Source organism: Microtus pennsylvanicus, chromosome 1 (assembly GCF_037038515.1).
Source record: "Microtus pennsylvanicus isolate mMicPen1 chromosome 1, mMicPen1.hap1, whole genome shotgun sequence".
In the NCBI taxonomy this organism is placed as follows: Eukaryota; Metazoa; Chordata; class Mammalia; order Rodentia; family Cricetidae; genus Microtus; species Microtus pennsylvanicus.
In genome coordinates this window covers 166,301,656-166,314,001 of record NC_134579.1, presented here as the reverse complement: position 1 = coordinate 166,314,001, position 12,346 = coordinate 166,301,656, and the positions used below count along the sequence as shown (strand labels likewise).

Here is a 12,346-nt window from a genome sequence, read left to right as displayed (position 1 = left end):
CAATCACAATATCCAGTCCATTTGTATTTGGCAAGTTTAGAGAAAATTCCCTATTATTTATCTTATCTTTGTGAGTCTAAAGTTTTATAACTAATTTATATTTTATTATAACTAAAGAAAATGTTAACTATGACTAGTCTTCAACTCTGCCAAAGATCCCAGAAGGGTGAACTGCTAACTAACAATAGGGACATCTCGCTTCCTGAACAGACACCAAAGTTCTTCTGTAACATTGGACATCTATCTTTGGCCTAAAGGCCTAGCATATCTGACAGACTTTTTATGAGACCTTGTCTTGGCAATGTTTGATGGTCACTTTCTTTTGCATTCTGCTGGTCCAGTTTGGACAGTTTACTGTCAGCAATTGAGGTAAGGACAGTTTCTCTGCCCAGATGTCTAGCTTTTGCCATAAAGAAAACAAACTCCATATGGAGGTTCTTTGATGACCATCATCTTTTGGAGTGAATTGGTACTGTCAAGAACAGACATGTCTCATTGTCATGAATAGCCTTAAGTTATTAAAGATATTAAATGTCATATTCTGTAGGCCTTTGAAGTGTTTGAAGACCCTCTATCTATCTAAATATATCTGTGTATGACCTTGAAAACATACCTGATTATATGTTTGACTATTTTAGATGGCTATTAATATGCAATTCCTAAATATACATTACATATTTAAATGAGCTGCATAAACATAGTACCACAAACAAGAGTAGAAACATTCATATAGTGTAAGAAAATTAACTTTAAATTTGTATCACTAAATCAAAATCCATACCAATGTAAAATATTTTGAGATTAATGGTTGCTTTTTGCATTAAAGTAGGTTAAAAAATCAACCTTTTTCCTATCATTTCTATATTAGAGACAACAAGAGCGCATGTAATCAAAGTAATAAAAAGCCAGGCAGTGGTGACACATATCTTTAATCCCAGTACTCGGGATGCAGAGGCAGGTGGATTTCTGTGAGTTTGAGGCCAGCCTGGTCTACAAGAGCTAGTTCCAGGATGGGCTCCAAAGCTACAGAGAAACCCTGTCTTGAAAAACCAAAAAAAAAAAAAAAGTTTGAAGACAGATGCTGCTAGTGATGGAAGGAAGGGATTGGGTTAAGAAGGGAGAGAGAGAGAGAGAGAGAGAGAGAGAGAGAGAGAGAGAGAGAGAGACTTCAATCAGTCAAAGTAATAAAAATTTGAAGATAACAGCTGCCTAGTGATGGTTAATCTCAGGGACTAAGTTTCAGTTGCTACATTTTGTTTCTCAGTTTCCTCAGAACAAGACCTGGGAGAAGTAGGTCACAGTATCTGTTGAAGTTGCTTTTCTGTATATCTAAAATTTCCAGATGGCAACGTGTGCAGGTATTGAATCTCGTTTCAGACAGTGAGACAAGAAAACTAAGTAAGACAAGAATACACTTTATCTTGGGCTAGCTTTAGTCCCCTAGATAACTGGTTCCTTGCTCACATCTATGTAACAAATTAGAACCTTTCAAAATTTATTAATTTAGTAGACTACCAGCTTCCACCACCCCAAGGCTAAGAAAGTCAACAGACAGTCTCTGAGGCCTAGAGGAGAAATTCTCCCATCTTGCTGTAACTGCCTCTCTGATGTGTCTGTCCACCAATGTATTTTTAAATGCCTGGATTTATAACATTTTTTTCTGTTACTACACATTTTCTTGAAATTGCTTCTATATTGGAACATGGAACCTAGGATGGCCTAACTCCGTGTTTCCTGGGGACATGCTCATTCAAATTTGGATCCACAATAAAGTATTTTGACCTTTTTGAGGTGAGAACTTTGCTTTTTGAGGGGGGTTATTTTGTCTTTTGCATCAACACGAATAGCATGATGATGCTCCATTCACTTTTCCAAATAACTTTTCTCTGTGTGCTTCCCATTGGGTCAGCTCCTGATTTTTTCTAAAGCACACCCTTACTACTAGCTTGCTTACACTCGAATAAGACAGCTCAGTCCTCCAGCCAGCATTTATTGAGCACTGTACAGAGGAGAGGGTGGAGCCGAGGGCTAAAGGAAGTAGAGTGTACTGATGGGGAGGCTGGGACACAGAAGTCACGCCTGTTTACCCAGGTGTGGGTGGATATAAAAGAACTTGTGTCTGGAGACTTTATAGTGGGAACATTGCCAAAGCCAAAGTATACAGTTCCTATAAACACCAAAAGCAAATAAATAAAAACCCTCTTATTATATCAAAAGAAATTTCCTTTTCAAAACATTGTTTAAATAAGTTATTATTATGGCTGACGATGCTTTTTACAGTGCAGGCTGTCAAATTCAGGGTCTTGTGCATGCTGTGCAAGCTTGCCAATTAGGGAAGGGTGACTGGAGTGAGCTCCAGGGTCCACTGACCACCAGCATGTGCCACTCTGCCAGCTTTTCATGTGGATGCTGGGCATCAAACTCAGGTCTTCATAGTCGCACACAAAACTCTACCATATGAGCTGCCTCCCCAGCACCTGGAGCATCATTTTCTTCATGTTCAATAAGAACTTCTTCCATTTCATCTTCTCAGTTTATTCTCCCTACTCCTCTGAAAAGTGAAGTATGGAATATCTTAGATAGGGTTCCTATTGCTGTGAAGAGATACCATGAATGAGGTAACTCTTATAAAGGAAAACATTTAATTGGGTCACTTGCAGTTTCAGAGGTTTAACCCATTATCATCATGGCAGGACATGGCAGCATGCTGGCAGACATGGTGCTAGAGAGGTAGCTGAGAGTGGAGAAGGAGCTACATCTTGATCCCACAGGCAACAGGAAGTGGTCTGAGACACTGGGTGTGGCTCCAAGCCCACCTCCATAGTGACACACTTCCTCCAGCAAAGCCACACCTCCTAATAGTGCCAATTACATTCAAGATGACACAGGAAATGACCTGTGAAGGGAATGGATTTATGTGAGCATCTTCTTTTTATTGTGGTCATAATTATAATTTAACATTTCCCAAAGGTTTTACATTATAACCTGTTTGTTGCCTCAGAGAGTTATGACAACAGAGTGAATTTCTAAAGTAAAAATGATTGCATGATACAGTGAAGTGATTGTAGCAATGTTTTCAGCTGGGCGACTTACTCTAGACTGATGTAAGATGGAAACAGTCAGGATTAAAGGCACCTTCTTCCCTTTGCCATCACTGTTCTCATCTGGTTGTTGTTATTTCTCAGATATAGTACAGGGAAGAGGAGATGACGGAGAGTCTATTTATGGACCAATATTTGAAGGTAGGTATCTTTCAAGTTTGGCTGTCGTATAGCAACTGATTATCCAAATTTAAAAGGATTCAAATGAGACAATTTGTGATCATATTTAGCAGAAATAAAAGTTCAAAATGGTGTTATCCTTCAAACTGTAGATTTTTTTAAAAGTGGATCTTTGTCCTTACTTGATTAAAGACTGCGTGGTATTCTAAAGCAAAGCAAAACAAAACAAAATCACTGGGATTGCAGATGTAATTCAGTTGGCAGAGTGTTTGCTTGCCTAGCATGCATGAAACCCTGGGTTGGATCTCCCAGATCACCTCATATCGTGGGTCGTGATTGAAATCCTAGCACTGAGGAGGTAGAGCAAAGGTCATCAGGAGTTCAAAGCCATCCTCAGATATGTAGCGAGTTTGATGCCAACTGGGCTACATGAGACATCCCAGGCAGCCAACCGCTTGGGCTGGTCCACAGCAACTTTACACACACATTTATTTGTGCATTTCTTTAGGATAAATTCCAAGGTATTAGTTAGTTCCTCTTGTTCTACCAGCTAGCAGGAATGCTATTAAAGATTACAAGAGTCATGGCAAAATGCCAACAGAACCAGTTTGGAAAGGCTGTCCTTGATCAAAGATGTGGTAATTTGACCTCCATATAAAAATAGTAATTGCAGTTGGTTGAAACCAACATATATTTTAAACCCACAAGTTCATAATGATACTGTTTTATAAATAAAGTCTAACTGGTACCCTTGGAGAAATGATAGAAAAAGGAATTCATTGTCTTGGAGCTGGAGAGATGGCTCAGGGCTTAAGACTGCATGCTGCTTTTAGCAGGGATCTGGGCTTGGTTCCCAGCACCCTCATCAGGCAGCTCCAGCTCCAACGGATCCAGTGTCCTCTTCTGGACTGCGTGGGCACCTACATACATATGCACATATACACCCTACCTATGTAAATAAAAGTAAATCTTTTTTAAAAACTGTTATCATGAAAATGGAGGTATTTAATCGAGCATGTATTTGGCCTTCTCTGTATGAGATATACAAATCTGTAGATAGAGAAATAGCTCAGGTAGGTGTGATGGCACCTGCCTTTAATCCCAGAACACAGGAGGCTGAAACAAGCAAATTTCTGTGAGTTGGAGGCCAGCCTGTTCTACATAGTGAGTTCCAGGACAGCTAGAGCTACACAGCGAGATCCTGTCTCAAAAATATTAAGATGGATGGATGGATGGATGATCCTTTTTATTTATTTATTTATTTATTTTGGTTTTTAGAGACAGGGTTTCTCTGTGGCTTTGGAGCCTGTCCTAGAACTCGCTCTGTAGACCAGGCTGGTCTCGAACTCACAGAGATCCGCCTGCCTCTGCCTCCTGAGTGCTGGGATTAAAGGCGTGCGCCACCATCGCCCAGCCGGATCATCCTTTTTAATAAAAGTATTCCAGAGGTTAAAGAGATGGCTCAGTGGGTAAGGGCACCTACTGCCCAAGCATGAGTTTGGATTCTAGTGTCACGGAAAGGCTGGTTGCATGTGCCTGTACCATGTGTGTGTCCAGTGGGAGGGTACTGGGCTGTGGCCACCAGCCCAGCTCCAGGTCCACGAAGGGATCCTGTCTCAGAAGAGGTGAAGGGAGGAATGGTGGAACAGCACACCGGGTATCTTCCTCTGCCCTGATCCTAGTCACTGTCCTATCGCTGGGAAGACACACCATGACCACAGCAACTCTTGTAGAAGAGCTTTCCCACAGTTTCGGAGGGTTAGTCCATTATCATCACACTGGAGATCATGGTGGGGAAGTAGCTGAGAGTGACATCCCGAGCTGTAGGCAGAAGGCAAAGAAACGCTGGGGCTGGCACAGGTTTTTGAAACCTGAAAGCCCACTCCCAGCAACGCACCTATTCCTACAAGGTAACACCAACCAATCTCCAAACAGTCTACCAACCAATGACTGAGCATCTAAACATATGAGTCTGTGGGGGCATTTCTCATTCAAGCCTCCACAGTCCTATACAAGCATGTGCACAGGTTCTGGCACCTGCACATATCACCTGCACATGTGTGTATATACACAAATACACATATACACAATCCAATTAATAAATGAAAAGGAAATAATACTGTAGGAGAGCAACTACTCTCCTGGCCACAGTGAAACATGGGTGGAGGCCTTTGTTGCATCATCCCCTCTTAACATCACAGAGACAAAGACAGCAGAGATTCTGTGATGTGGGAAGTCCTTCTGTATATGTATTGCTTTTATTGGTCAATGAATAAAGAAGGTGTCTTGGCCTGTGATAGGGCAAAGTAGAGCTAGGCAGGGGCTGGGGGTGGGTGGGAGGGAACTAAACTGAATGCTGGGAGAAAGAAGGTGGAGCCAGGGAGAAGCCAATAAGGTAATTGGCCAAGCAGTTAATTAATACAGTTTCTGTGTGACTATTTTGGGGCTGAGCATCCAGGAACAAACAAGTGGCCTCCTACTACAATTCTGGGCCTCTGTTGAAAGAGTGCCCCAAGGGGTGGGAAAGCCTCTGCATCCAGCTGCAGTCAGTGCCATCACATCGTGACATATTCAGAGAAATCTTTTTATTGGGGCTGTTGCGATGTTGTCTTGGCAGCCTTTCTCTGAGTTTAGCCCTTGGGAGGCAGAGACAAGGGATCATAGGGCAAGGTGGACAGCTAGATTCACAAATCAGTAAGCTCTGGGTCAATGAGAGACCCTATCTCTGTAAATAAAGTGGGGGTGCAATTGATGAAGCCTCTGCACACAATCTCACATAACTGCTATCATAAATATAGGACTTTACCTGAAAAGACTGAGTGTGTCGAGGTGGGTCGATGAAGAGTTCTGTAGGTCGGGCAGGCCTTGAAATTGCAGTCCTCTTTCCTTAGCCTGACGCCCAGCTATGTAGGTGACTGTGTATTAACTAACTATGCTAGCATGAAACCCAATGCTCACACATGCTAGGTAGGTGCTTTGCCTCTGAGCTAAATCCCCGAGCCAGAACCTCATAGTCAGTGAGTACCCTCATTGACTTTACCACCCACCACCTGTTCTAGTGCATTTGAACTTGGAGGCTATTGTTAGGTTTCTGTGACAAAACACCCACGAAAGCAATTTAGGGCAGTGGGAGGCTTGTTTCGGCTCACAGTATGAGAGTGCAGTCCATCATGGCGGGGAAGGCATGGCGGCAGGAGTTTGATGCAACAGACCTCATCCGGTCAGGAGGCAGAGAGAGATGAATGCTGATGCTCAGCTCATGTCTTCCTTTTCCAGTCATTGGGTGGTGCAGCCACGGTCAGAGTGACTGTTCCCTCTTCAGTTAGACCTTTTTGGAAACCTCATGGACACCCCGTCCAGGATATAAAATCCTTTCAAGTTGGCAACCAAGATTCATTGTCACAGAAACACATCTGGGGGTGATACTTCTGAAAATGGTGGCCTCGTCATCAATACTGTTTTCTTCCCACATAGCATTTACACCCCCCCCAAAACTATCCTTTCCCTCACAAGTCAGCCCGTAGGAGGCTGGAGATGAAAACGTATTTGAATATGAATGAGAATAAGCACAGACTACTATCTTCATCATCAATGTTGAGGAGCACAGCTGAGCCAGTTAAGGTGACAGAGTCTTGCTCACACACAGGACAGGAAGCACCCGTAACCTGTAGAAATGGTGACTCCACAGTCGATGTCTATGTAAAATGCTGGGAGGAGGGCCAGACCCACGCAGGCGTGAGAACGGTGTTCATCATGTTCACACTGGTTGAGTGGATGAGGGTCCACTGCAGGTAGCACAGGAAGCCTGCTGTCCTTCACTGGAAGCAATGCATATCCCGAGGACGTGTGTTTCTAGCTACATTAAAGACAAATGAGCTAAATGCTCAACAGTTCTAGTAAGATTTTACAACTTTAAAAAAGTTTGTTTTAATATTTGAAAGTAATCAAAACTAATGGAAATGTCTACAGTTTGCAGTACACCGGCAGTAAACCTCTTACCAAGTTCCCTTGCTCTTTAAATGTCGTAACTGTTGGAAACGACGCTTCAGTGACCTACGATTATTCTTTCCTAGATGAAAACTTTTCAATTCCTCATAATAAAAGAGGAGTTCTTGGAATGGTCAATAGAGGTCATCATACCAATAGCTCACAATTCTACGTCACACTGCAAGCAGCTCCCTATCTGGATAGAAAATACGTGGCTTTCGGGTACGTACATGATGGTTTTCCTGCACAGGCTTCACACATATAACGTGTTGCATGATGATTGTACATAGTCTGGTTAGCCAAAAATAGAACTGACAACACAAAATAATAGACGCATCTAACAACAAATAGTTATAACAGATTTGTTATCCATAAAAAAAGGAAATTAGGACCGGCAAGATTACTCATTGGGTAAAGGTGCTTGTCGCACAGTTCTGATGATTATGAGTTCAATTCCTGGAACCCACATAAAGGTGGAAGGAGACCCAACTCCATAAGAATTGTCCTCTGACCTCAACACATGTGCTATGGCATGCACACCACACACATACATCACATAATAATAATAATAATAATAATAATAATAATAATAATAATAATAATAATAAATTTTTATAAAGAAATTAAACACAGCTATGGTAATGTTCCTATCTGTCTATCACTCAGTATGTCTATATGTACCTACCTACCCACTTACCTGTGATCTTCAGTCTCCAGATCAATATCAATTCTTATGACTACTCATACTACAGTGCTTAATAATCCGGATATAGTTCCATGCAGAAGTGAGAAGTTTATGCCATCTCACTTCTGTAGATTCTCTATGGCCTCAGCAGCCTTAATGAGATGACTTTTCATTCATAGGTTTAGAACTTAATGAGTTGCTTTCAGTTTTCCTCCAAGTTATAAAGTAATCTGAGTTTTTTTGTCTGTAAATTTTTTTTGTTTGTGAAAATTGATTCTCTCTCTCTCTCTCTCTCTCTCTCTCTCTCTCTCTCTTTCTCTCTCTCTCTCGTGTGTGTGTGTGTGTGTGTGTGTGTGTGTGTGTGTGTGTGTGTCTCTGTGTGTTTTACAGGGTCTCACTATGTAGCCCTGGCTGTTCTGGAACTCACTCTGCAGACTAGGCTGGCCTCAAACTCAGAGATCCTCCTGCCTCTGCCACCCCAGTTCAAGAATTCAAGGCGTGAGCTGAAAATGCATTCTTGTATTAATTTTAAATAACTCCAGCTCTTCTCGGATCATCTGAATATCCTCTGCCACCTCGCTGACAGTCTCTACCCCTCCTACCAATGCCTTATGAATTATTAAAGCCTCCTTTCTCAGACACAAACGTGGCTACAGCGAATCCTCAGCGTGCCACCACCACCTCCTGCAGACACACACACACACAGTCAGCCTTCCGCACCGCTCCCTCTCCTGCCCTGCATGGTTTCCAGCCATCATCTTTGCTTTTCTTGATTCATTCAATATAATTTTACTGGGCATCTGCCATCTGTCATTGCTGATGTTTAGAGTGGAGAGAGGGTGGCAGGACACAGGCTTGCTCTTCAGAGATGTTAGATCCCACCAAAAAAGGCAGATAAAAACAAAGGACCCCATCAAAACCAGAGAGATATATAAAGCAAAGACTGCAGGTGGTTACTGGGAAGGCTGGAAGTGGGACTGAGATGACCCCTCTCCCCAGTTCCTCGAGGAAGAGCAAACTGAATGATTTCATGGCTGTTCCTGGGGAAGTGTTTTCGCTGTCGTCACCACTCTGGCCGCAGGGAGGCAGTGTATCCCTTCTATTGTTTCAGCTCAGGCGTAGTCTCAGCCGGACCCTGAACTCTCCTACTCCAGTTTCAGTCAGGTTGGAATATCTACACAGGACCCCACAGAATGTTTAGGGAGCTGGAGAGAGATAACAGCAAAACAGACAACCAGTCCAGTTACGGCGGATGAAATAGAGCTTCCTGCCCAGGTGAAGCTGCTGCTGCCCAAAGATCTTCTGGGCATTTCTGCTTCCGTAAGTCCAAGTGTGGTCAGCAAGGCCTGGAGACACAGAAGTCTCCTGTCTACCTGAAGGCTCCTCTTTCCAAGTTCTAAAGTAGAAGCTGCTAGAAATGCTTATCAGCAGAGACTGCAGCAGTCCACAGCATGGCCTTTCCCAGTGTCCCTCATGGGGAAAGAACATAAAAATGCAAGCTTGTGCCGGGCGGTGGTGGCACTCGCCTTTAATCGTAGCACTCTGGAGGCAGAGACAGGCAGATCTCTGAGTTTGAGGCCAGCCTGGTCTGCAGATCAAGTTTCAGGGCAGGAAGAGCAGAGCTACACAGAAACTCTGTTTCAAAAAACAAACAAACAGGTCTTTGGACTGGAGAGGGCTCGGTGGTTGAGAGCACTGGCTATTCTTCCAGAGGACCCAGGTTCAATTCCCAGCAGTCACATTGCAGCTTACAACTGTCTGTAACTCCAGTTTCAGGAGATCTAACATCTTCACCCAGACAAATGTGCACATAAAATAAAAATAAATATATATTAAAATGCAACCTTGTAAGATTGCCATCCATGCATACACATGGAAGAAGTTTGAGGGAGTGTGCCCTGGGGATGGTGGGAGGAGAATTTCATTTTCAGGGGGTCTTAAGGTGGGAAGGAACTGTGGGAGGCTTTGTGAGAATGTGAACCAGGTAGCTAAAGTGAAGTAGAAGTTAGCCAGATAGAGGAAGGGGAAAATTACAATTAATCAAATCAGTTTCGAAAGCATAAGGCACTCTTCCAGTGCCCTAAGGAACAAGAGAGAAGCATGTCTACAGCTCAGCTGGCCAAGCAAGAGTACGAAGCCCAAGGGAGAAGAGAGACAGGCTGGAGAAAGGGGAGGGACAAGGACCACTGGGCCAGAGGTGCCATGAATGCTTCAGGATATGGACTTCTTCCAAAGATGATGAGGAACTACAGGAGAGCTTTTAATTGTAAGCTACTTGAGCAGCTTATTGGGCAAGATTTCTGTAGAAGCCACGAGTAAGCTGGAAAAGAATAAAAAAGGATAAAGCCTACTCAGGAAGATGCGAAGGTGCTGGCTAAAAGCTGCAGCAGCAAGCAGCTTCAAGGCCCGAGGGACCACAGCCCAAATAGTGGTGCTGGGCATACAGGCAGCAAAGTGGGCACTCGTAGAGCCAGTTCGGATAGTTACAATTGCAGTTAATTTGTATTAGCCTTCACAGTGTTGGGTAGGACTCCATTTGTGAATGTACGCTAAACATGGAAATGCAAGACTGATCATATATTATTCCCTCCTGTGCAGGCAACTAATCGAAGGAACTGAAGTTCTTAGACAACTGGAATTAGTCCCAACAGAGAATGAGAGACCAACGCTTCTCTGCAGTATTGCAGACAGTGGAATTCTTTATACCTGATTTTCACATCAGTCAGATTTTCTGCCATGATTTATTACTGTGCTTTTGATCAGCTCTTTCTGTATTTAATTAAATGGTGCTTGATAACATTGATTCCAAGACTGCAGCAGACACAATAGGTTGGTTCGTCTAACAGTCATTCCCCTTTCCTCTCCTGCCTTCACCACAGAGAGACTATTGAAACAAAATACTCAATTTCCCAGGCCCCTTTGCAACTGGAAAGGCCGTTTGAGAGTCTGTGGCTAGTGGGTCACTGGAATGCCAGTGATCTTGTTCCCACCCCTTCATCATGTCTTAAATACAGATAGGCTAGGAGCCAAGAGAACTGCTGGGCTGTCAGCCCCACCTCACCACCATGACCTCCTCCTTCTGGAATTTTTACTGCTTAAGACAAATAGAACTCTGGTTCTATTCCTGTGGTTCTTTTGTTACTTGTGGCCCCAAATATTATTAACCTATCTATGTACCTAGAGAGTTTTTAGTCTAAAGCATTTGTAAATGAATTATGCTGTTTGTAACTACATTCCTACCATGATAAACTTGGTCAATAACTGACACAATAGAAAACCACAGCTCAGTGTGGTTATATTTCTAATGCATAGCATGCAGGAAGGACACGTGGCTTTGGATGTTGTAAATACAATCCATGTCTCTGAGCTATTCCAACCATATGAAAATCAAGAGCTTCGATTGATCCTTGTGGTGACTGATCCCAGTGACATTGCTGGAGTTCTCTCTGTCTTATCAGCTGCTCCATTGGAAGGTCCCTAAGGCTACCTCACTTGAAGGGAAAGCTTTTTAAATATAGATCAGCAGGCCCTGTCCTGAGTCACAGTCTGCAAGAGGAAGAATCTCAAGATGGAGACAGGAGACTTAGTTTAGTTCTTTCCTACTTGGACAGCTGAGCACCAGGCATCTGGGAACCACAACGTGACAGAATTATCTGACTTCAGCACCCCCGGCAAATCTTACTGGTGACCCTCAACTCCGACCACTACCTCTGTCCTTGTGCCTCTCTCCCACTTTCCTGACCCTTCTAACCCCGCTCCAAAGGTGACTTGTCTCCAAGGATGAGCTCCCCTTAAACCAATTCTGAAAGAGACAAGTAGTAAATTGATTTGGGGCTTGCCAAATGTAGGCATAGTATCTATTTTGAGATGGTTACAGGTTCACAGGAATTTGCAAAAGTAGTGCAAAGAAGTCTTGTGTACCCTTTACCCAGTTTCCGCATATAGTACAATATCAAAATAGGCAGCTAACATTGCTGCAAGTGTGTGATGCCATTTCATCATGTGAAGCTTTGTGTCACACGTAATGAAGATCCACCACCCCAAAGAACGCCCTCATTCTACCCCATATTATTGCCCAGCCTGTCTTAGCTCTGTATCATATATACACCAAATACAAAGCTCTAATGTAGATGAGGAGAAAGAACACGGTCCATTCCACATCACCAAGTGACTCAGAGATGACAGTGTTAAGAACATGTGCTCTAGAGCTAGGCTACTCAGGTTAGAAACCAGGCTCTGCCCTTTCCTACCTGCACCAACTTAGGCAAAAGCTTCTCTGGACTTTTGTTTTCTAATGTAAAAAATAGGTGTTGTTATCCTCGGGGTTGTTGTCTAAGCTCAGTAACTAATAGTTGTATAAAGAACCTGAAAAGAGGCTTGGTATGCTGTAAGTGTTCAATGGATGGGTGCTCTATTTGATAGTCAATAAATTACTTATGTATAACCAGTGGAA

The 12,346-nt window shown here is 43.1% G+C and overlaps 1 protein-coding gene across 4 annotated transcripts in view; it reads left to right on the top strand.

The window, feature by feature from the left end:
- Positions 1–12,346, top strand: part of Ppil6 (peptidylprolyl isomerase like 6) — a 26,043-nt gene extending 13,697 nt beyond the window's left edge. For 2 of the 4 annotated variants that reach the window (XM_075944908.1, XM_075944881.1), the window contains 3 exons: positions 3,186–3,242; positions 7,295–7,430; positions 10,492–12,346. In XM_075944908.1, coding sequence (XP_075801023.1) covers positions 3,186–3,242; positions 7,295–7,430; positions 10,492–10,603 — 305 coding nt within the window. In that variant the 3' untranslated portion in view covers positions 10,604–12,346. Of the gene's footprint in view, positions 1–3,185; positions 3,243–7,294; positions 7,431–8,283; positions 8,465–10,491 lie in introns of those variants that run through there. The other 2 variants (XM_075944890.1, XM_075944899.1) reach the window with 2 other exon arrangements.